Source organism: Aspergillus sclerotioniger (genome assembly GCF_003184525.1).
Source record: "Aspergillus sclerotioniger CBS 115572 chromosome Unknown BO94scaffold_49, whole genome shotgun sequence".
Classification (NCBI taxonomy): Eukaryota; Fungi; Ascomycota; class Eurotiomycetes; order Eurotiales; family Aspergillaceae; genus Aspergillus; species Aspergillus sclerotioniger.
In genome coordinates, this window is record NW_020291039.1 from 23,615 (window position 1) to 45,858 (window position 22,244).

The 22,244-nt window shown below is 55.6% G+C and overlaps 13 protein-coding genes across 13 annotated transcripts; 5 read left to right on the top strand and 8 right to left on the bottom strand.

The window, feature by feature from the left end:
• Positions 1-487: 487 nt before the first annotated feature.
• On the bottom strand, positions 488-1,659 carry BO94DRAFT_434434 (uncharacterized protein; the record flags this gene model as incomplete). Its single annotated transcript, XM_025607488.1, has 2 exons — positions 488-1,174; positions 1,240-1,659. Coding segments are annotated over 2 exons (1,107 nt in total), but the record flags the coding sequence as incomplete, so codon positions are not given.
• A 495-nt stretch (positions 1,660-2,154) lies between these two features.
• On the bottom strand, positions 2,155-3,416 carry BO94DRAFT_590985 (uncharacterized protein; the record flags this gene model as incomplete). Its single annotated transcript, XM_025616076.1, has 6 exons — positions 2,155-2,330; positions 2,394-2,610; positions 2,638-2,784; positions 2,841-3,016; positions 3,067-3,295; positions 3,369-3,416. The coding sequence occupies 6 exons, from the start codon at positions 3,414-3,416 to the stop codon at positions 2,155-2,157; spliced, it is 993 nt and encodes a 330-aa protein (XP_025461799.1).
• A 314-nt stretch (positions 3,417-3,730) lies between these two features.
• Positions 3,731-5,611, bottom strand: BO94DRAFT_628933 (phosphoglycerate mutase-like protein; the record flags this gene model as incomplete). The annotated part of the gene is made up of 7 exons (XM_025617518.1): positions 3,731-3,935; positions 3,997-4,670; positions 4,733-5,067; positions 5,133-5,283; positions 5,334-5,435; positions 5,486-5,498; positions 5,546-5,611. 7 exons carry the CDS (start codon positions 5,609-5,611, stop codon positions 3,822-3,824), a joined length of 1,455 nt encoding a protein of 484 aa, XP_025461800.1. The 3' UTR covers positions 3,731-3,821.
• Positions 5,612-6,341: 730 nt separating this feature from the next.
• Positions 6,342-7,575, bottom strand: BO94DRAFT_551339 (dTDP-glucose 4,6-dehydratase; the record flags this gene model as incomplete). The annotated part of the gene is made up of 2 exons (XM_025613540.1): positions 6,342-7,407; positions 7,478-7,575. 2 exons carry the CDS (start codon positions 7,573-7,575, stop codon positions 6,342-6,344), a joined length of 1,164 nt encoding a protein of 387 aa, XP_025461801.1.
• Positions 7,576-8,309: 734 nt separating this feature from the next.
• On the bottom strand, positions 8,310-9,111 carry BO94DRAFT_528371 (GIG1 family protein; the record flags this gene model as incomplete). The annotated part of the gene is made up of 2 exons (XM_025610418.1): positions 8,310-8,913; positions 8,976-9,111. The coding sequence occupies 2 exons, from the start codon at positions 9,109-9,111 to the stop codon at positions 8,390-8,392; spliced, it is 660 nt and encodes a 219-aa protein (XP_025461802.1). The 3' UTR covers positions 8,310-8,389.
• Positions 9,112-9,495: 384 nt separating this feature from the next.
• BO94DRAFT_628936 (putative quinol monooxygenase) lies at positions 9,496-10,053 on the top strand (the record flags this gene model as incomplete). Its single annotated transcript, XM_025617519.1, has 3 exons — positions 9,496-9,552; positions 9,617-9,738; positions 9,797-10,053. The coding sequence occupies 3 exons, from the start codon at positions 9,496-9,498 to the stop codon at positions 9,939-9,941; spliced, it is 324 nt and encodes a 107-aa protein (XP_025461803.1). The 3' UTR covers positions 9,942-10,053.
• Positions 10,054-10,502: 449 nt separating this feature from the next.
• BO94DRAFT_628937 (MFS transporter) lies at positions 10,503-11,945 on the top strand (the record flags this gene model as incomplete). Its single annotated transcript, XM_025617520.1, has 2 exons — positions 10,503-10,770; positions 10,831-11,945. Exons 1-2 carry the CDS (start codon positions 10,563-10,565, stop codon positions 11,943-11,945), a joined length of 1,323 nt encoding a protein of 440 aa, XP_025461804.1. The 5' UTR covers positions 10,503-10,562.
• Positions 11,946-11,971: 26 nt separating this feature from the next.
• BO94DRAFT_540508 (Gfo/Idh/MocA family protein) lies at positions 11,972-13,400 on the bottom strand. The gene is made up of 4 exons (XM_025612928.1): positions 13,320-13,400; positions 13,246-13,263; positions 12,648-13,181; positions 11,972-12,584 (listed from the first exon to the last, which is right to left on the bottom strand). The coding sequence occupies exons 1-4, from the start codon at positions 13,375-13,377 to the stop codon at positions 12,016-12,018; spliced, it is 1,179 nt and encodes a 392-aa protein (XP_025461805.1). The 5' UTR covers positions 13,378-13,400; the 3' UTR covers positions 11,972-12,015.
• A 539-nt stretch (positions 13,401-13,939) lies between these two features.
• BO94DRAFT_612245 (lipopolysaccharide biosynthesis protein rffA) lies at positions 13,940-15,225 on the top strand. The gene has a single exon (XM_025616660.1). The coding sequence runs from the start codon at positions 14,050-14,052 to the stop codon at positions 15,205-15,207; it is 1,158 nt and encodes a 385-aa protein (XP_025461806.1). The 5' UTR covers positions 13,940-14,049; the 3' UTR covers positions 15,208-15,225.
• Positions 15,226-15,489: 264 nt separating this feature from the next.
• BO94DRAFT_479214 (uncharacterized protein) lies at positions 15,490-16,155 on the bottom strand (the record flags this gene model as incomplete). Its single annotated transcript, XM_025608736.1, has 1 exon — positions 15,490-16,155. The coding sequence occupies one exon, from the start codon at positions 16,153-16,155 to the stop codon at positions 15,490-15,492; it is 666 nt and encodes a 221-aa protein (XP_025461807.1).
• A 349-nt stretch (positions 16,156-16,504) lies between these two features.
• Positions 16,505-16,828, bottom strand: BO94DRAFT_590994 (uncharacterized protein; the record flags this gene model as incomplete). Its single annotated transcript, XM_025616077.1, has 1 exon — positions 16,505-16,828. One exon carries the CDS (start codon positions 16,826-16,828, stop codon positions 16,505-16,507), a length of 324 nt encoding a protein of 107 aa, XP_025461808.1.
• Positions 16,829-18,360: 1,532 nt separating this feature from the next.
• BO94DRAFT_540510 (MIP transporter) lies at positions 18,361-20,395 on the top strand. The gene has a single exon (XM_025612929.1). It carries the CDS (start codon positions 18,372-18,374, stop codon positions 20,136-20,138), a length of 1,767 nt encoding a protein of 588 aa, XP_025461809.1. The 5' UTR covers positions 18,361-18,371; the 3' UTR covers positions 20,139-20,395.
• Positions 20,396-20,797: 402 nt separating this feature from the next.
• BO94DRAFT_528386 (tellurite-resistance/dicarboxylate transporter family protein) lies at positions 20,798-22,201 on the top strand. The gene has a single exon (XM_025610419.1). The coding sequence runs from the start codon at positions 20,852-20,854 to the stop codon at positions 22,004-22,006; it is 1,155 nt and encodes a 384-aa protein (XP_025461810.1). The 5' UTR covers positions 20,798-20,851; the 3' UTR covers positions 22,007-22,201.
• Positions 22,202-22,244: the final 43 nt, after the last annotated feature.

The window sequence follows — 22,244 nt, forward strand, 5'->3', positions numbered from 1 at the left end:
GGACAGTCAGTAGGTCATACAGATATTCCGCCATCCAGTCATAATTGTTGTCGGAGACCTCTTCAGCTGGGGTTGAGCTGTCCGGAAGTACCTCCTGGAGGGTTTTGCTGACAGTATCGTCGGCAGTTCCTACCGGAATCGAGGATTCACCGGAGTGAAGCAAGATGTGCCCAGCCAGGCGAAAGGATGCAGCTGGCTCGAGTTTCTCGACCACAACCTTTTCGGGAGCCAGGATTGGCACCTTATTGCCCTGGACGTTGGCAGGCGCAGCTGGCGCAGCTTGCTTGGCTGGTTTCGTGTCGGGTTTGGCGGGTTCCTTCACCGTCTGAGGCGCCGAGGCGGGCTTCAGGACATTCCAGTACTTGAATTTTCTAATGGACTCAAATTGCTTCACCATTGCCGCAGATTGGGGTTTCGCTGGGGCAGTGGGAGTGGCGGTAGGAGTCGGCTTGGGCGCATTGCCGGCGGCGTTGCCACCAGGGATGATCCACCCCTTGACCACGTACGCCTCTTGTTCCTTTGCGCTTCTTTGAATATTCTCGCCCACTTTCATGGCCAGGTCAGCGACGGGAATAAGCTCCCTCAGGGTACCCTCGAAACGCCCAGGGTCCACGATCGCCGTCCACGTCAGTGGAAAAGCAACGGCAGCAAGCGGGCCGACCACTGGGATGAATCCCACCGCGATGGTGAGAGTGTTTTTGAGAAATCCTGCCAGCCAGGTGGTTGCCTCAGGGGGCTTCCATTGAATAGTGAGTCCGTAGTTGGCACTGGCCACCGCCGTCCAGCTCAGGTCAGCCGAGTCGGAAAACATCTGCGCGGGGCCTTTCGTCGGCGTCAACTTGCGGTCCACGAAGCGGATACAGTGAGAGGAAAAGCAATTATGGATTCTGAGCGGCCGCGGTAGAGAAAGCAAGTTGACCAGCTGGCGGATGTTGATGGCCATGGTCCACTTGGCATCGGACGCCAGGCCGAGGGTCGAGTCGAGCGTGACGGTCTCGACGCGATCCACCACCACCCAGCCATTGCAATCGAAGGCCCAAATCTCCGGCTGGGTCAGGATGCTGACCTCCCGGTTGATGGCAAAGTTGACTTGGAGGAAGGTGCACACCTCCGGGAAATCCTCGGACGCCTGGTGCGCAACAGGGATGTAAATGCCCCGGATGCACGCCGTCCGCTACACCGCGGGGTCAGTCTATCAGTCTATCATGATGCAGACCGATGCGCGAGAAGAGCACCTACATCAATCAGAAGCCACTCTTCGCCCTTGGCCAACAACGGCATTGGGATGACCATAAACCAGGATTCCAGGGCGGCCCCTTTCTCTTGATCTCGGAAGCGATTGCCGTTGACACACAGATTGTGCCCGACCTGTCGATATCGGTCACTGTGTGGCTTTGTGCCGTACAGGAAGAAGATGTTGGCCCAGTTCCCGTACTGGGTACTCCACAGGTCGCCCTTGACCACCCGGTATGGGGACCGAGGGTGAAAGTGAACATCACTGGCATATTCGCTGTCACTGCCCTGAAAGGCTGGCCGGTTCCAGATGTATTCCACCAACATATGGCTGTAGAAATGCTCCGGTTTGTCTGCATCATACGTGGCAGATCGTAGCGCCGAACGCTTGAAGAAGCATTCTCCCTCGGGATATGAAAGCGCCATCGTGACGGTAATGGATGATGACTCGGCAAAGGACGACTGACCCGCTAGCTTTTTAAGGGAGAATGATGGTGACATGGGGTCTCTTTATCTAGCAGACATCCACCCCTCCCAAAGCGTATTCCATGGATACTCTGGGCTGGGGAACCCTGGACGGGAAATAGAGTTCATGCAGATGACTGGAATGGGAATGTGTCATGTCGACGTCAAATTGGGAAATCCAATCCCATACCACTAGGAAACCCTCCGAAGGTCGTATCCACTCCGATTCAAAAGCTGGTAGATGTTCCCGCTTGGGACCGTTTCACAGCTCAAGTGTCTAGCCCAGTCTGCGGGAGATGGATGGGACAGGCGGCCCCAATTCGATCAGCATCGGTTGATATGCTCACTGCCAGAGTCGGCGTCTTCACTGGGCAGGTGGATGAAACAGCTACCCTGACGCTGACTGCATGTGCAATTCCTGGTCTTCTGCTACTCGACACATGTCTGGCGATGGCACTATTCCGACACGACCGTCATTCTCTTTAGCCGGCGCTCCTCATTGGCTCGGGTGTTCACAAAGTCGGAGTATTTGAGCGTCAACTCCACGCCTCCGGAGATAATGTTATCAACCGCCTCCACTCCAAGCATGAAAATACAGATGGGCCCCGTTAGCGAGCCAGCAACGGGATGACCTGTCCTCGAAGCACACCTATGATCCTGGTTGCCAACCTCGTATTTTCAAGATCCAAGCCAACCACGCGATAGGATGTCCTTGCCCTGCAAATACGAAAGAATTTCCTGCAGGGCCCCATTGCGCGCCAGGTTCGGGGTCAGATAGCGATGGTCAAAGCGGCGCACATAGGTGCTGACGATCTCGTCCTCGGGCTTCAGCAAGTCGGTTTTGATGAGCCACTGGATGCTGTCGGCCACCAGAGCCTCGTGGTTAACGGGCTCGTAGGACGACTCCGGCACCTCTAGCATCAGGGACTAGTCCGAGACCCGCTGAGGCTCGGAGGAGGCCGGCTTTTGTCCATTGGCGAACTGCTTCGTGGCAAGCTTGACTTGGTGCTGGGGCTGGTTGTATGGAGAACAGTTGGAGAAGACGGTAGCACGGTAGAACGGAAAGTTGTCCTCGACCAAGTACAGCTGATCCGCGGTCAGTTTAGATGCGATGCATGCAGGGATATCAGCTGTAGTCATACCCAACACTTGTCCCCGATCCGCTCGGGGCGTTGACCACGGACCACAATGCCAATGGCGTTGGTCGAGGAATAGAACACAGGCTTGCACATCTGCTGCAGGCTTACATGGCCCGTAGATTCGGCCGGACAGTCAACGACCATGGTCGAGATCAGCGATCCATACTTGACCACCGTGCCTATCCAGCGTCAGTGGACTAGCTCGGGTATCAACATCGGCTGGTCGGACTCACCATCTTTAAAATGGACCTTTTATTGTCGGCATCGACCTTGGCGAGTGCGCCGTAGGCACCCAACCCAGCCTTCACCTTGGCCAGGGTGTTGGCGACAGCGATCCAGATGCCGCCGGTGCCGCCGGGGGCGGGGAACCAGAAGGTGGCATTGGGACCCCAGTTGCCGGCCACCTTCTTCAGAATGACGTTGCTGGCTAGCAACTTGATGTTTGGGGTGACGTTCGTCTATGAAGCCACCAGAGGATGATTAGTTGGGGATCTATGGCCAAGGCGGGGCAAAGTGGAGGGAAGAACATACCCGGCTAGTCGGAGCAGCCCAGATCTTGAAGTTATACGGACGTATCATCGTTCAAGCCCTTCCCGACGTTACGTGTGTTCCACGCGTCAAAATGTTGGGGGTGGTGGGGCATTTCCACGTCAGCTCTGGCCCCTGTCAGATGGCAAGCACCAGAGTGGAAGAGGAGAAGATCTATCCGTGCAGGAGGTTCGTAAATGATCCCGAGTAGCAAATACGATGAGAATACGACGGGATCGATCACCTGACCGTCGAAGATGCCGAACACAGCACAGGTGACTAAGCTATACACCACGTGATACCTCCACGATCTACTTTGTCTTCCTCTCTCTCCCTCTCCAATCTCCAATCTCCAATCTCCAATCTCCGTCTGCCCATTCTCCCACCTCCTCTCTAAAGCAACCAAATTTAGCTCTTTCAATCTTTCGCGCCGGAATATCTAATGCTCTCTCTCATTTAGTATCCCGCAGGTTCGATTGTCGCCGGAAAACATGCCTGGTCGAGACGGCGCGCGCACGATTCTCTCCACGCGGTCGGAGTGAACCGGTCGACAATCTCCTTGAAAACAGTCTGGCAGGTGGCCGACCGGGTCAGATTAGCATCCATCCTGCAAAGGGGATAGTCTACCTACCAACGTGCAAAAGCTCTCCTCGCCTCGCCAGTTCCGACCGGGCGGTCGGCAACCCGGTACCACCAATACTCGATTGTTATAGCGGAGACGGACATAATAGTGTTGGAGGGATTGCTTCTGCTGGTGGGACAGCTGGGACAGTGGAGTACGGCCGGTCGCACGCAGGGATCCTCCGTCCAGCATCCGTGCAGTGGTTTGGTCCTGGAATAGCTCAATGGCGAGAACGGATCCGTACGGAGGCCAGTTCCCCGTCCTCTCCAGGTCGACCGAACCCAGAGATGCTGCTATGGCTCCCACCGTCGAGTCATGAGATCCCGCCAGGAAGAGCTTGATGCTGGACCCGGGGAGGGCATCGCCGGTCTGACTCTGCACCTGGTTGACCATCCGCTGCACGACGTCCCCGAGAATCGGCCCAATTCCCAGACGTCGCGCTTCCTCATTCTGTTGATATATTCCGAATTCCTCCTCGTACGCGATGTGTTCGACGATCTGCATCACCCCATTGTCGTAGAACTCCTCCGGGAGACGAACAACAGAGCCGCTCGCGGACGTGGAGCTGATCATGTCATGAATGGCGTGAATGCTGGGTCGGGCATCCACCGCCACCCGCTGGGTCGGTGGCATGTGCTTGCACAGAAGCCGGTTGAGGTATTTGACATCTGCGCTGGAGTTCCCTAGGGTAACGGTTAGATCTTCCGCACGTCACTCCAGCTGGGTGGCAAAGTAAAGGGCTTACACCTGTCGGCAGTCCGGCGCGCATATGCCCTACTGATCTGGATGAACCGTTCACAATACTCCTCGTTAGGCAGTAAGGTCTCTTCTTGAGGGCTTCGCATCACGATTCGTGGCTGACCGAAACTTGAGGCCGCGGAACCAGGCGGTATGAAACCCTTGATGACATGCTGCAAAGACTCAAGGGTCCTGGGATATGGAGATGCGCGAAAGCATATGCTGTCCGGTTGTGTTACAACTGTAGGAAGAAGGCCCAGGCGATCCACGTAGAGTTTCCGGAGCTCTGCCCCTAGAGCTACCATTCCTGCTCGGCCATGATCGGTAAGCTCGCCGTGGAAACTGAGTTTAATGGAGTGTCTGGTGTCAGCTCAGGCTTTCGTAAGCACCTATTGTGTCTTGCTCACCATAAAGTCCCACTGTTCTCTGGGAGTAAAGGGCCATCGTCGGAATCAAATGTCTCTATCACTCTTTGCCACCTGAACGGAGCATCCTTCTGCCCGTTATCGTGAAGCAGCCCTGTTCTCCGGTGTTTGACTCCGGCGCACAGCGGCCAAACTTGACCCACTACTTAGCTCGGTACCTACCAGTCGAGTCTAAAAACATACATTTGGGTAGGCCAAGTTCCTGGATCGCAATGAGCACTATATCGGGCGGGGGAGCCTGGCAAACTACCTTGGTGAAGACTGGGGCGGTCGGCGTTCGCGCCCCTCGACAGCGTCAGAGATGGTTGGAACTCTAGCATAAGCCTGCACCTTACCGTGTCGGAAGAACTATTCAGTATGAGCATGCGGGCGCAGGATACTGAGGCTTGACTGACCAGGTTGACCGATTGAAGGGACAGTTCCTCCGGATATGGCACATTCACATCGTCAGCGGATAACATATTGACAGGGTCCCTTTGTCGCCCTATCTATTGTCTCTTGTTGAGTCTCTAGGCAAGAGAACAAGGGCATGAACAGACCGAGAAATGCTGCGGGTATTCCATACGGTGGCACATTTCAAATCGTGCACATGCCATAAAGGATCGAGTGATATAAACATGCCATTTGGTCCATCATCCATCCGCATATCATCTAGTCAACAGTCTCTAACCCTACGCTTGAAGATCCTCCCCAGCTACACTCGTTACCCAGGAACTTCCTATGCCTCAATCTAAATCGCTTCCTAGGCTAGCACAGACCTGCTGGCTTTGTCATGCTGCCAAGTAAGAGAGAGCCTTGCTTTATGTTGGGGCTGTCGCTCGGGTTCCGACGACCTGCAGGTGTTGTACGATACGTATTGGCGATCGGGCTTCTAGCTTGATGGCGCACAATGACAATGCAGACCATTGTGCGGCAGTTGAGATTCCAACTTGTCCAAGGATAGGATGACTGTTGTGCGATGATAAGTTGCCCGTCTTGTTTGGAACTAGAGTATGTCCTACTGTTTACCAATGCTTGGAAAATAAGGCCCGGAATGGCTACCCAGGGACACAATGACGCCTTGGAAGAATGGCTTTATCCCTTCTGGTACCTCAGTTGAATCAATCTTCCCGTCACTGTGGCAGCATAAAATGCATCAAAAACAATGTATTCATCACAAGGTGTGTGTCACAAAACATGCGCAGGGTAACATCAACGCCCGTTCGTCAGTTCCACATGGGCAATATTGCCACCGTTCATCTCGCAAGCTGGCTCTGCCTTGGGCCAAAACGTATCCCCATAGCTGCGGTACCATTCTAGCGTGATGGCGAGCGCATCGTCAAAGGAGACTTGTTCTGTCCACCCCAGCAGTCGGAGCTTGGAATCGTCGGTCCAGTACATCCGATCGTTGAACGGTCTGTCTTGGACCATTTCCAGATATTGTTCGCGCTCGCTGCAACCGGGATGGAACCACTGTAGGATCTTTTCTGCGACATCCCGCACCTGGATTTGCTCCCGCGAGGAGATATTGTAGGTCTCGGATACGACCCCACGGTGGAAGATGATATCAAACGCATTCATGACATCACTGGCAAAGACAAATCCGCGCATTGCCTTTCCGTCGCCATGGACTGTCATGCGCTTGGAATGAAGCATTTGCATAGCGAGCTTAGGAATCAGTTCTGCGCATACGTTAGACATAGACCGCCCGGTCATCGGAGACGCTTGGATCTTACTTTCGGGATATTGGTAGGGACCAAACACGTTATTGCAGCGCGTGATTATGATGGGCATATGAAAGGAATGCAGATAGGCGTTCACAATCATCTCCCCGGCGGCTTTGCTGGCCGAGTACGGATTTGTCGGGTTCAGCCGGTCATCTTCCGTGAAAGCATAGTTCTGCCCCGGTTCATTCTCCCCGTATACCTCGTCGGTCGAGACATGGATAAATCGGCGGACCGTCCGGGCCTTCCGGGCAGCCTCTAGAAGAATATGCGTCCCGGTGACGTTATTCTGCGTGAAAGGGATAGGGTCAACAAAAGAATGGTCCACATGGGAGTTGGCCGCAAAGTGGACAACGGCATCGACCCTAAACTGCTCAAAGATGCTCGTGACACTGAGAGGGTTGCACAGGTCTCCTTCGATGAAGTGAAAATTCGGCAGATGTTCCACGGGCTGGATATTCCGTTTGGAAGCACAGTAGTCGAGGATGTCAAAACAGAGGATCGTATACCTCTCCCCATAGACCCGCAGAAGATGCCGAACAAACCACCCTCCACTGATGAAGAAGATCAGTTTGATCAATTGTGTACTGACACTCGGATCAGTAACGGATTGCAGTGTCTTACATGAAGCCCGCCCCCCCAGTGACCAAGATGGTCTTCACATTCCCGGTGTCGTTATCAGCCGACTCGCCATTGCTAAGGCCCAGCTCCTGGACGGTCATCCTGTTGATGCTTCTGTGTAATTACGGTGCCTCCACATCGCAGATACTGCAGGAAGATGTTCCGGCTCTATAAGTGAAACACAAACCCGGCACCAGACCAATCAGTCGTGATACCGGTCGATCCAGGTTCTGCCATTTATATCACTATCGATGTTGTCATGCCCTTCGTATTGTGCTTTATTGTTTGCTTTTGCTGTATTCCTCCCCGTAGGGTGGTACGCAACACTCAGCGCAGTGATGCCCTACACCTTGTCAGCATCATGACGTTGGCACTACCCCCAGTCATAGTGACTAACTAGCCCGGTCATGGTCAGCGATACACCGTCCGAGGACTCAACGCCTGTACTAAGCTGTGGATGAGACGTGAAACCATCTTCTGCAGCTTATGCTCGAAAGCATGCTGGCGGGATGTAGGAGTCCATCCCTTTTCCGGTCTTGGAAGGAACAGTAGACAAGTTAGTTATGGAATATGGTCTGGCGGGCTGTTACGCGCCGATTACACCTTGCGTTGATGAGATTCGATCCACCTGGTCGCCCCGGGGGTGCTGGTTTGCATTCAAACCACCAAGGATACCTTGTATTCCATGGAGATAACTGATACCTGGCCGATCATTGCAGAGATTACTATGACTCTGTGAGCACGAGACGTTCAGGAGAGAATGCAATTCCGCGTACATGTGCGGAATTGGTGCAAACGACCAGTCATAGTCCTCAGGTTTGATGCTAGCGATGTGGAGATTTTCATTCAGAGTTGTATTAACAAGATGAATAGGCCCTCTACCTCTACCATCCAGGGCCTTGTAACCTGACGCAATCACCGAGGAATATATGTACGGCAAATCATATCCTCGGGAGCCTGACCGGTCAGGCCGGTGATTAGAGCATCGTCCACTCCTCGGAGAAGGACATGAATGTGCTCGATTGCCCGAACACTTTGCCAGTGCTCTCGATTCTTGAACCAGAGCAGCCTATCGCTTCGCTCGTCAACAACGGCGAACATCTTCCGCACAAAGCTTTCGATCAGTTGCTTCGACTCCGGAGTCAGGTCACCGTCATCCTTCACAGGGAGCGGTGTCTTTAACCATACCACCAGGTGGGTGATCTCCGACGTTGTTCCATATGGCCAGTCATTGCGAAGGATCCGGTAGTCTGCCGTGTTCGAAAATGGAACCGGATCGATATATGGAAGCCTGCCATTCACCGGGGGGTCCCAATGCAGTCGCTCACTCAGGACATAATGCATGACCGAGCCGTAGTTGGCCCTAATGTTCCAAGTCCAGAGAATGTAGTTCCGGAGATCCGAGGGGCCACGCTTCAGCACAGACAGATCTCCCTTCGCTGTTCGGCCATCAGCATCAGCATCAGCATCAGAACTAGTGATATCGGATTAAAGTGCATACCGATGACCTGCTTGATATCGTTCCAAGTGTGTGGGGTAAAATCATCCTCACTCATCAAGAGAGACTCCTTGTCGGATTCGCTGAGTTCGAACGGCGAACTCTTGATCAGCTCGTTGACATCCGCGGTTTCGACCATGGTCACGGGCATTCTGAGGTAGCACAAGGCTTGAAGTGGCGGATTCAGCCAAAGCCTTTTCTGAGGTGCAACCCAAATGAGCAAGCGTTGCGCCAGAATGCGTCACGATTGACGGCTAGTCCGTACGATGCGGGGTTTATAAGGCTATCGAGGGTCCCCTAGCAAAGAGCATTGGACTATGCATGGGGGAACCCTGCATCACAGCCCGGACGCGTTCGTGGGATTCGAGGCTGGGGTTCATGAATATGCAAGCCCGGTCAGACACATGGTCACGCGAGATGGGGGATTCCGCAACACCGGGACGGGGAGTAACCTTCTTTAGAGAGGTTATCCCAGGGCTTCCTCTACCAATTGTTTCAATTCTTTCGAAGCATCCAACCCATCATGACCGGAGTTCATCTCATCGCCACCCTTCGACCGGCTCCCGGCAAAGCGGCCGAGGTACATCCCTCCCATCCCTTGCCCGGGTCTGCTCTGATTCCCTCTCCGTTTACCCATTCTCCAGCTCCGACAGATCCTCTGTGAAACCGCACGAAATGTGGAACAGGTCGAACCCAGCTGTTTGACTTTCCTTGTGACGGAATGTCACCGGCCCGATGGCGCCGTAGAATTCAAAGTTGTGGAAAGGTAAGCAATTTGCCTCCGTCAGCGGCTTGACACGCCAACTGATTGATCTTCACCCCAGATGGGCAAGTCAGGAAGCCCTTGAGCAGCACCAGCAACGAGCCTGGCTGCGCACCATGTACGCGACCTTTGATGAGAAGCACTTGTTAGAGAGACCGGAGGAGATTGAGATGCTGGCGCTCATCTCGGGGTTTGCGGCACGCTAGAACGGACGCTCTTGTTCAGGACATTCTGCCTCTTTCCTAATGCTTACCTTCCCTACGGCATGGCTAGATGTACCCCCATGTAACACGGGCGGATTGATGTTGGCCACCCAGCTACCATTGTGGCTGCCTGGAGACCTCTTCCTGACATCACTCCATGTTTGATCGCCACCAAATGAACCCAACTATGCAGGTTGTCCAAGATCTGGAAAAAGCAAATGCAAAGATAGACCAAGTAACCGAATCCCAATGCTCGCTAGGGTAAAATGGACATGGACCTGGCTACCCTGTTTGGGTACTGGGAGCTCTCAGGTTGCACCGCCAACTTCCAAACCGGCCTGCCGATTCGAGGCCAGGAAACACAAGAAACAAAAGAGGATGGGATTCCCATCAATTCTGACTAATATACGAACTGAATGATCGCATTGTATCACCTCGGAGGGGTTTAGCTTCAGAAGAGTACAGTGGCGACAGTCAATGAAGATATACTGGGTAACTATATATCTCCACGAAAGGGGTTGACTGTGCCCTGCAGCCCTTTGCAGCTTTCTGCGACATTCTGCACTCTGAGGCAGCACAGACAACCTCGCCTCGTTCCCTTGCATACGCCCTGTTTCCCCCACCATGTCGGTCCAGAAGCTCCGGTCCTCAACCCCCTTCGCGGTCATTGTCGTCTGTGTCGCCGTCTTTACTGACATCTTCCTCTATGGGCTCGTGGTCCCCATGCTGCCCTTTGCTCTTGCCGACCGCGTGGGACTGTCCGACGGCGACATTCAGCGTTGGAATTCCATCCTGTTGGCTACCTATGGGGCGGCCATCATGTTGGGCTCATGTGCGTGCGTTGCCTGACCACCAATGCAGATCCTCACTGATCACTGATCCCCACGCATAGTGCTCTTTGGGTGGATGGGCGACCAAACCCGCACCAAGCAACTGCCCTTTTTGCTGGGGGTCGGGGTCATGGGAGGTGCTACTTTGCTCTTCTCTCTGACCACCTCGCTCCTTTTGATCATACTCGCTCGCGTTTTGCAGGGCTGCTCCACCGCGATCGTCTTTACGATCGGATTCAGTCTGCTGCTGGACACCGTGGGTGACCGACACATCGGGCGCGCCATTGGCTTTACGAGCATGAGCCTCAGCGTTGGCTTGTTCGCAGGGCCCATTGTAGGCGGGTTCTTGTACGACCTGGCTGGTTACTTTGCCGTCTTTATCCCGGCCTTTGTATTGGTCGCCCTGGAATTTCTTCTTCGAATGCTCCTCATCACACCACGACATGACCCCGAGGTCAAGCAGCCCATCACCGACGAGGATCAACGTCCCCTGATTCCAGGAACTGCAGGGCGACAGTCACCTCGAACCCCGGCTGTGTTCACCCTGATGCGCACCCCGCGATTCGCCGTGGCAATGCTCGGCATGTTCATGCTGAACTCGTTCATGACTGCCTACGAGGCCGTGCTGCCCGTCTATCTGCCCGAGGTATTCTTCTACCGGTCGACGCAAATTGCCATTGTCTTTCTGTCCAATACATTGCCTATGATCTGCTCCCCGGTCGGTGGATCGTTAGTAGACCACTTAGGTCCATTCTGGCCTGCAGTTCTGGGCTTCGGGCTTATCACCCCGAGCATGATGCTGCTCTCGTTGATCCGTGTGCCGGGGACGCTGCACTCGGTGCTGCTCCGGCTATTCCTGTTTTTGTTCGGCTGTGGAGTCTCCGTCGCTATGCCAGCCATGATGACCGAAATCACCCTGGCCAAGGACGCCATGGAGGAAGGGGAACCCGGAATCTTTGGGGATCGAGGGGCCTGTTCGCAGGCCTATGGGTTGAGTAATGCTGCGTTTGCAGGTGGGACTCTGGTAGGTCCTTTGTATGCCGGATACATGCGGGAGGCAGCTGGGTGGACAGCCATGAATATTTCCCTGGGGGTGTTCAGTGGATTGATGGTGGTTTTGATCATTATGTTTACTCCTAGAAAGAGGCCGGGTGTTGTACGAAGGACTCGGGCTTAAGCTTGGGAAAGAGTCATTTATGTAGACTAGTTGATACTCCTCAATCACTCATGAACAAAATGACATGTCCTTAGGATTGCTTCACAGCCATTGGCACCGGGTACTTATCGCTCTCAATAGTGTCTGGAAACGATAGCCCATTGGCCCGACGCACTTCATCCAGAATGCCCATCACTAGCAATGTTTCCTCCCACGGCAAGCTCATACTTTCCAGACGCCCATCACGAACACATCGGGCGACCTCATCCGCCTCAAAGCAGAGCCCGTGGGCTCCCCCTGGAATAGGAAACTGGAATTCGTCCACCTCTCCAACCATGCCGAACCTCTGCTCCCGTTTGACGATACGGTACTTCGATGGACACCATGGCCGTCCATACACTTGGATCTCCCCTTCATCACCCTGGATCCGCACCACTGGGGTCTCTCCATCAGAGTCTCCGGTGGCACGAAGACTAGCACTGGCAATTGCCTGCACCGAGGCTGGGGATGGTGGATTCGCCGGGAAGGTCATGATCAGCATTGTTGATTCATCCACGCCGGCAGAGCCAAGCGGTACCATTGTCGATAGAATAGTACTAGGCTTTCGATCCGGTAACTGATGAAGGGCCTGCAAGATCCAATGAATCGGATATACCCCCACTGTCCACATTATATCACCGTCAGCACCATCACTACCCCCGAGCCGAGACAAGCAAAACTCACAATCCATCAACGCACCCCCCGCCAACTCCCTCTTCGTAAGATAACTCTCCCTCAACTCGTGCAGTGCATCCGTCCCGATCGAATTATCCGCAACCACACGAACCACCGACCCAATAACCCCATCCTCAATCTCCTGACGAATCCGCACCGCAATAGGCAAAAGCCGCGTCCACAGGCCCTCCATAAGAAAACATCCCCGTTCACGCGCCGTGTCCATGAGTCTCTGGGCCTGATTCGCCGTCACCGTGAACGCCTTCTCACAAAGAACATGTTTCCCGGCACGTAAGGCCAGCATGGCATTCTGATAATGGTGAGAATGCGGCGAGGCGATATAGACGGCGTCTATGCGGGGGTCCGCCACCAGAGACTCGTAGCTACCATACGCAATGGTCGACGATGCCCCGATGCGGGTGATGAATTGTTGGGCGATCGTCGTGGATCGCGAAGATGCCACCGCCAGCAGTAGATGCGACACATCGGTGACGGATCGGGAGGAAGGGGGGTGGAGGAGGTCGCGGGCGAATGCTGGGGTTGGGGGTTGGTTAATGGGTGGTTTGTGGGGAGGGTTAGGATGGGATGGAGGGGGGGGGGATACTTTCGGCGATGGTTCCTGTGGCTGGGAAGGATGTCGTGGTTAGTTTTGTTGGGTGGGCTGGGAGGAAACAAACATACCGAGAATGCCCCAACGAAGACAGAATGGGGTGCTCGTGGGCGTGGGAGTAGAAACCATGCTAGTCTGGATGTCGATTGGATGTCAAGTACACTGGCATCTCATGAAGCCGTGGATGAAGCACAGTTCGCCAACGCGATATTGTAGGAGATGATCGGTGAGGACCGGTCAGATCCGTGGATGCAACTTCTGGGGATATGCCATCCCACTCCAGATGAATATCCTCCGAAGATTGATCGATGGGACTATCGGGGTGGCGCGGTGACAACTGGCATGGTGACGTCGGCCCTAAGTGAGGGCTTCTGATTGGCACAATCCTCGTGCAGGGATGGCTTCGTCCCACCATCGAGTTGGACGATGTCAGTGGCTGATCGGCACCAATCCGGGGAGTTCCATCCGAGGTGGTCTTGGACCGGGTCAATTTCGGATTCCAAGATGACACCGGGCAGGTCTGGATGGTGTCACTGCTGTCAATATGCAATGGCTGTCGCAGTGACCAGGAAACTGGCTAGGTGGCTCAAACGAACACGAGAATAGAATATGCCGTGCAACCATCTGCATCGATTCTCGTATCCCATGGGTTTTCCCATCGTCGTAGGAACCACCTTGCCGGGTTGATAGTGATAGGATAGGCACAGCATCCCCCGTGATAATCACCTCATATACAACGTCAACTTTGAGAACCTGCACTGTTTCAGAATGACAATCCCCTCGCATTGTCCCTGACCAGCCATGTCGGACACGGCCATTCCCACCACCATCCCCACCATCACCGAGAAAGAAATCGCAGCCATCCAAGATGCGATCCTCACTCGCACCTTGACCGGGAAGGGCAAATACACGGCCCTATGCCAGCGCTGGCTGGAATCATCTATGACCGGTGGCAAGGCATTTGTTCTGAGCTCATGCACATCGGCCCTCGAGATTGCCGCCCTTCTGGCAGACCTTCAACCCGGAGATGAAGTGATCGTGCCAAGCTACACCTACGTCTCCACGGTTAATGCCTTTGTCGTCCACGGGGCAGTGCCCGTCTTTGTCGACCTCGACGATGCTACCATGAACATCGATGCTCAGCTCATCGAGGCGGCGATCACACCCCGGACCAAAGCAATCGTGCCGGTCCACTATGCCGGGATCGCCTGCGACATGGATACTATCATGGCCATTGCCGACAAGCATGACCTGCTGGTGGTTGAAGATGCGGCCATGGCCTGCGGAGGAACATATAAGGGCCGGGCTCTCGGGGCCATCGGTCATCTGGGCTGCATCAGCTTCCAAGAGAAGAAAGTCTTCACCAGTGGAGGACAAGGCGGAGCCCTGCTCATCAATCAAGAATCCCTGATCCCCCGGGCAGAAACCATCTACGAACACGGCACAAATCGGGGACAGTTCCTGCGCGGTGAAGTCAACGTCTATCACTGGCTAGACGTCGGCATCAACGCTACCCTGAGCGAGATCCAAGCCGCCTTTCTCTATCCGCAGCTTCAAGCTGCCCCGGAGATCCTGGCGCATCGTCGCCACCTCTGGACACGCTATCACCAACGCTTAAGACCTCTGGACCAAGCCGGGGTCATCAAACTCCCCCGTCCCTCGAAGGAAGCCGTCCATAACGCCGCCGTCTTCTGGCTCCGGCTCACAGACGCCTCTCGCCGGCCAGAATTCATCCGACACATGGCAGCCGGGCAGGTCTGCACCCAGGCTCAATTCGTGCCGTTGCATTCTTCCCCGTTTGGCCAGCAGATTGGGCGGTTTCATGGTGAGGATCGTGTGACTACACGCGCGGCATCGGAGATCGTCCTCCTTCCTTTATATTCGGAGCTGGATGAGGAGCGTCAGGAGGTTGTTGTCCGGCGGGTTTTGAAGTTCTGGGATGGTGGGAAGGGCGAGTGAAGTTATCTTGGTTCTAGAGATGGGTTTATGATCGGCCATGTTGTGACTTGAGACTCCGCGTGGTGAATGTGGCACGTCCAAGGCAGTGAAGGGTATCAGAATATATATTTGGTGGGGTATTACAACTGAATATCTGACAACATGACGCACAAAAACCCATCAATCCATGATACAAATTAGGAGTACACTTTTTATTAGATGCTTGAGATATTATGAATTCGTCATTCGCAAGCCGCGCATGCAGTCAGTCATTTCAAATCCTGCCAGTCCTCAGCCTCAGCCTCAAGCCTTGTCCGCCACCTGACCCTCCTTGCCCTCCTTCGCCGTTTGGGACGGCGAGCTCAACACGCGACCCAATGACTTCAACCCATGACCCAGAATATACAACCCCAAACTCAGAAAGTTGATCCACAGGAGCGCGATGCAGTAGACCAAAGCCTGGGGAGGGATCCAGCGGAAGAGTTGAGTAGGATCGAATCCAGCCTTTTCCTTGAATTCGTCAATCTCCGCCAGGGCCGTGGTGGACGCGTCCGGCTGGTCGGCATCAGGGACAGTGCTCCAGTTCTCCATGTTAGGATCGTTGTAAATGACGGTGGCCAGGACTCCGCCGAAGAGGGTCAGGAACAACAAGAGGACGCCCTTGGAGAGCAGCTCGTACAGCCAGGTGCCGCAGAAGGAGAGATGCACGAGGGCCCCTCGGCGGGAACCATGATGGGCCGTGGCCAGAAGGTGAGCGAGGGTGCCCTCCTGGGGCTGGAAGCGAACGAGAAGCCGGCTGACGAGGAAGGTCAACAAGCTGATGGAGGCGATGGTGCCAAGGATGGTGGCTTCGGTGTTGAGGACGTTGATGGCGGTAAAGCTCAACGCTGTGGCAGCCCACGAGGTCAGAAAGAGAACGGCGAGCACGGTCGAAAGCCTCCCGGCGAGGCGAGCAAGAGAAGCGGCCATGGGAGGAGGAAGCAAGGAGGGAACGGGACACTTTGTCTTTCTCCATCCTTCGGGCGCGCTTCCAGTCTTTATATGCCATATGGTCGGCAGGCTTGGCGATAGAAGCCAAGGGCGCCGGACCCTTGGACCCTGAGATCCCGAAGGAGCCGAGGGAAGATTGGGTGTTGCCTATTCCCAAAACAGGCGTAGACGAGGCTATTCCAAGCCCAAAGCGGTATGAGGCAGTCCTTGGCCAAGACGGGCCCACTCCTTTGACCTTCATCTCATCTCATCTCAGCAGGCAGACACGGTTGCCTGGTGAATCAATCCCACGGATGCCTCCGGTCGCATCCGTTCCACTTCCAACATGTCACCACCTGTTCACATGTCCGGGTCGGACATCCGCACGTTCCTCCTCCACGACAAAGACGATTCCGGTCGGGCGTTCTTGGCTTGGTCCGAGAGCCGATGGAAAAATAAGGGTGGGCTTGGCGAGGAAAAGCTTAATCGGCGGGGATGTTTCAGGCGAGGCGATGGGATGGGATGTGATGCGATGCGATGCGATGCTATCCAGCGGGATCGAGCTGGTTCCTGTCATTTGGCAGCCGATGGAATGAATACTCGGAGAAATTGGCCCAATGACCGGCAGGAGCCATCCCGGTGACAAGGCCATCAGCACGCCGGTGACGATCATGTCGGGGACGGCAACAAGATTATCTTGGCGAACAGTAGGTGATAATGAGGGCGATGAGAAGCGAATGCGATCATGTCTGGAGCGATATCAATGTGTTAAGATGTCCAGTCCAACTCAGTCAGACCAATCTCGTCGCGAGATGGCCGTGTCGGACCAACTGGCGAACCAACTGGCGGAACAGCCGGAAAACCCCCGGGATTGCCCTATCGGTCGGCCAGGGTGCAGGAGATGCCCTCTCTGCGGGCTGCAGGAAAACCATCCAGTTCCCTTTGGTGGCCTGCTTGCATAACACGCACAGTGACCTACTTATTCCCAACACAACACCGCGCAATGGAGTGGTCAGTCGCCCCTACTCCCGCGCATTAGCCGAGTTTCATGAGTTTCCAGTAGAGTGACGGGCTGAATGCAGGCCTCAGCCCAGGGGCGGGACGGGCGGTTATTATGACCCTGTCAGATTGCATCTATGCCAGACAGACCCTGGTTCGATATGATGCAGCAATGCAGCAATGCAGCAATGGAGATTGCAGATTGCAGATTGCAAAGGACTGAATGTCCCGACAATCCTCCGAGGAATTGCCGAGGCTGTTCCAACTTCACAACGGCTTGTCGCGGCGAGTTCTGGTTCTCTTAAACGCCATGCTTACGGCCCACTCAGCCTGTCAATTTCCTCGTGTCTTTTTTTGAGATCACGGCAGACGGCGGCACGAACCATAGGAGAGCCCAATTATTATCTCTATCTCTGGGATGGATGGATGGATGGCACCCGGTCGGCTCTCGGATGCCACCTCCGATCGCTGGCCCGGATAAAAACTCTTTCGTCCGTTTCGTGGGCCAGCAACAACAATGATGATCGATCATGACTCTCACCCAATGGGCCGGGCTGATCGGTTCCTATGACCATCAACACCGTCATTGGGGGGCGATAACAGCCACCACCACCACCACCAGGCAAAGTCGACCGGCAAATGAAAAGGGGTCAGGCCAGGAACCAAACCCTGTTCGGCGCCTGTTCCTTGCCCCCTGGACGGTGTAAGCTTTCCGACAGCCCCAGTCGAGGCTCCACCCATGATGCCAACCGCAGCGCTTGGATGGCCCTGCCCGCACCTTCAGAACCGGCTCTCACTGTCGATCTCGTCCTTCCACAGCGCCCATTGCGTGCGTGGGTGTCCTCGCGCCAGTCGGAGCCCCGAGGAGGGGGCTCCATTATCTCGTCATGGTCCATGCTTCCCACCAGGGCCATGCCTTTTTTTTCCGGTGATTTTTTTCCCCGGCTACTTCGGTCGTCCTTGCTGAATGTTCCATCTCCCTGACTCGACAATTCCCATTCCACTGGTATTAACGCATTTCAATCTCGTGAATTCCTCCGCATTATGGACGACGGGGAAACCAGACGTCCACGAGCGAGGGTGAGTCATCCCCACGAGGTTGACATACCTCTGCTGCCTTCCAATGTCCCTGTACTGACCCATGCCCCGAGCAGTCCGATGCGGCCTCGCCTCGAGATGAAAATGTGCCTACATCTCCCCGATCACCCCGATCCCCCATGTCCCCTCGCCGGCGAGGCACGGCAGGCGACAGCGACTTCATCTCGCCTACTCGCCGCGCCACGGGCCTGGAGGACACCGGCAGTGGCGTCCGCCGCCGCAGTTCGGTGGCCTCGCGCCGCAGTGGTAGTGGTGTCCCCAGTTTGGCACCTCGAACCACCCTGGCTGAGCGCACCCAAGGCCGATTCACCATGGCCGGCCCGGACGAGACCCCTCAACTGCGTCTGGCCCATGAGCCGTTCGTCCAGCCCGGGTATGGCGATCTCAACCCGTCCTACGAGCAGCCCGCCAATGCCAAACCCGTCTGGGGATTGGCCAAACCCCTGCCCCGTGTCGTGCGGCCAGGCATGGTGCCCACCAAGGAGGAGCTGCTGGAAGCCCGGGCCAATATCCAGCTGCCGGCCGAGAACTCCCAGAAGCTGGGGTTGGACGTCGACCCCAATGACCTCGAGCAGGGACAGATCGAGAAGACGGCGGATCCGCGCAAGATGGCTGCCCAGGTGGAGGATGCGCGGCTGCAGCGAGAGAACAACTTCATGAACAAGATCCTGAGTGGCGATGCCACCACCACAAGACAAGGTTCGCGCCTCTCCCGCACCTCGTCCTCTCGCATCCGCCGGCCGTCGGCCTGGGATCTCCCCCCGGAGAACCTGTCCACCGTGCCCGAAGGCGAAACCCCTGACCCCAGTGACACCCAAGAGGTTCCCCAGCACCTGAGTGACGAGCCCTTGGAGCCCGTCCCTGAGGAGCCCGAGCTGCGCGCTGACGATGGGAAGGACGTGCTGGACGATCTCCCGAATCTGGAGGAGATCGAGGCGGCCTATCCGGACGACTTGCATCCTCTGGTGCAGGAGCTGGTGGAGGACGAGGTGCACAACAACCACACGACCTGGTCCGTCATCCGGACCCATCACCGCGAGGCGCTGGCCGAGTCCCTGGGCGTTTTCGTGCAGCTCTTCGTCGGCTTTTCGGTCGATCTGGCCGCGACGCTGGGGGGCAGCGGTAATCCCAACACCACCGCCTGGGGCTGGGGGTTTGCCACCATGATGGCCATCTACGTGTCCGGTGGTGTGTCGGGTGCCCACCTCAACCCGACCATCACCGTCATGCTCTGGTTCTACCGCGGTTTTCCCAAGCGGCTGATGCCCGAGTACTTTGCGGCCCAGTTTCTCGCGGCCTTCCTCGCCGCGCTGGCCGCCTACGGACTATACTACGAATCGATCACCCACTATCAGCTGAGCAATGCCAGCACCGATATCATCAACAGCTTTGTGACCAACCAGCGGGAGGCCTGGATTGGACCCGGCACGGCCTTTTTCACGGAATTCATGGGGACTATGGTTCTCTCGACGGTGGTATTGGCGCTGGGTGACGACCAGAACGCGCCTCCGGGGGCGGGCATGAACTCGCTGATTGTGGGCCTCATGGTGACCTGCCTGACCATGACCTTTGCCTATCAGACCGGTGCTGCACTCAATCCCAGTCGCGACTTTGGCCCGCGACTTGCCCTGCTGGCGGTAGGGTATCCCTCGTCGCTGTTCACCAACCCCTACTGGTTCTACGGGCCGTGGGCCGGCTCCTTGTCGGGCTCTTTCATGGGCGCGTTCCTGTATGACTTCTTCATCTTTACGGGTGGTGAGTCACCGGTCAACTACCCCTGGGAGCGCACCCAGCGGGCGATGCGGAAGAGTCGGATGAAGTGGGGGAAGCGATTGCGTCTGTCGCGGCTCTCGCGTCGCGAGCGGGGGGAGAAGACTGTTCGATAAGGACAGTAAGTTGGCTGGATTCTATTCAGGGGGGGTGGATTCCGTGGGTTGTCCTTGGTTGACCTGAGTTGACCTGAGTTGACCTGGGTTGACCTGGGTTGACCCGGGCTGACCCGGGCTTTCCTAGGGTTGTTTGTCAGGGGGTGTCTAATTCATCGATAGTCTGGACTTGATGAGCGAAGCATTAATATTGTACATACATATGTTCGTGTGATTACTGCGTTGTTCAATTGAGCTACGATATTTGTTTCTTCGAACTTTCTATTTACATTCTCGTTGGTGGTATTTCCGTGGCATTTATTCCGTGGCACTTCGTGGCCTCCATCCCATCCCATCGGCATCGGCTACTCAATCGGCATCCCGACTGTCACCAATCTCCATCCCAGACCGAGGAACCAGGATGATTCCCTGGAAAAGTGCCCTGGATCTTGTTATCTGGCCGGGTCGTCATCATGGACAGGTTCCTGTGCCCGGTTCCACTCCGGCCTCCTGTGACGTCACGAATGCCCCAAGCATCCGCTACCCTCCAGCAATCATTGTTATACGCGAAGCTGGCACATCGCATGACGCGAGAGATCTCCATCATGCCATCGCCATCGCCATCGCCATCGCCATCGCCCATCCGCAGTGTGAATTGACTCTGCGCGCCAAGCCAGCCGCCCCGACGCCCTCCATCCCAACCCTTACTGCCCCAATCACCCCCTCACACCGACATGGGCGAAGATGATAACGGACTCGACTCAATTTCTCCCCTTCGCAAAGTCACTTCCTCCGTGACCTGGGGCTGGTATGCCATCTCGCTCAGCTGGGGCGGGATCGCCGTGCTCCTGTATCAAACCCCCCACCAATTCACCGGCCTGACCACCATCGGCACCATCATCTTCATCGCCAACCTCGTCCTCTACACCACCGTCACCCTGTGCCTCCTCTTCGAAGCCGTCCATCCCCGCAAAATCCCCAAACCCATCGAAGAATCCCCCAGCTTCTCAGCCCGATGGCTACATATCAAAAAACCCCAAGACCTCTACTTCGTCCCCGTGTCCCTCCTCGCCTTCGCCACCATCATCTTCTGCACCTCCTCCTACGGCACTCCCCACTGCGGCCGATGGCTCATCCTCACCCTCAACGTCTTCTTCTGGATCTACACCGGCGTCTCCCTCCTCCTCGCCATCATCCTAGGCTGGTGGATCCCCTACACCGGCACCAACCCCAACCAACACTACGCCATCGTTCAAGTCCTGCCCTACTTCCCCCCAATGCTCAGCGGGACTATGGCCGGCCTACTCGCCCCAAACCAAGCCCCCGCCCAAGCCATCCCCATGCTCGTCGGCGGAACCACCATGCAAGGGCTCGGATTCCTCATGTTCCTCGTCATTCTGGTGCAAAGCATGCACGAACTCACCACCGAAGGCCTCCCGACCCCATCCGTCCGTCCGGAGATGTTCATCGCAGTCGGACCCCCCAGCTTCACCATCATCGCCATGGTCAGCATGGCCTCTGCGGCCGTGAAAAAGCTCCCAGACCACTACATCAGTTCGGCAACGAGCGTGCGCACCGCCGACGTGCTGTTGATCGTCACCGTCGCAGCCTCGGTATTCCTCTGGTCACTCGCCTTCTTCCTCTTCTGCATCGCAGCACTGAGCATGCTCGAGGCACTCTGGCATCGAACGATCCGGTTCGAAACCCTCTGGTGGTGCATGGTATTCCCGATCACGGGGTTCGTGCTCGCGACGATTGATCTCGCGGAGTATTTGAGTTCGGCGCCGATTTCGTGGGTGAGTACCGGGATGACGCTTTTTCAGGTTACGTTGTGGTTGTCCATCACGGTGTGTCAGTTGGTTTGGTGGGTGGTTAAGAGGGAGTTTTAGACATATGCTTTTTTGGAGTACGGGTGTTTTTGGGTAGATGCATAGCGGGCTATGCTTCAGATGTTGGTTTGCTAGTATTAGTCTTTGTTGTTAGCGTGGTGTCTTCTTTTCATCTGTGGGATAAATCTTTATAGTGAGGGTTGAAAGACGATAGATATGGGGGTATTTTTCTAGGATAGTTTTAATCGATTGTTCTAAGGCCGATGAGGAACTCAGATCTAGGAGTAATATGAAATGT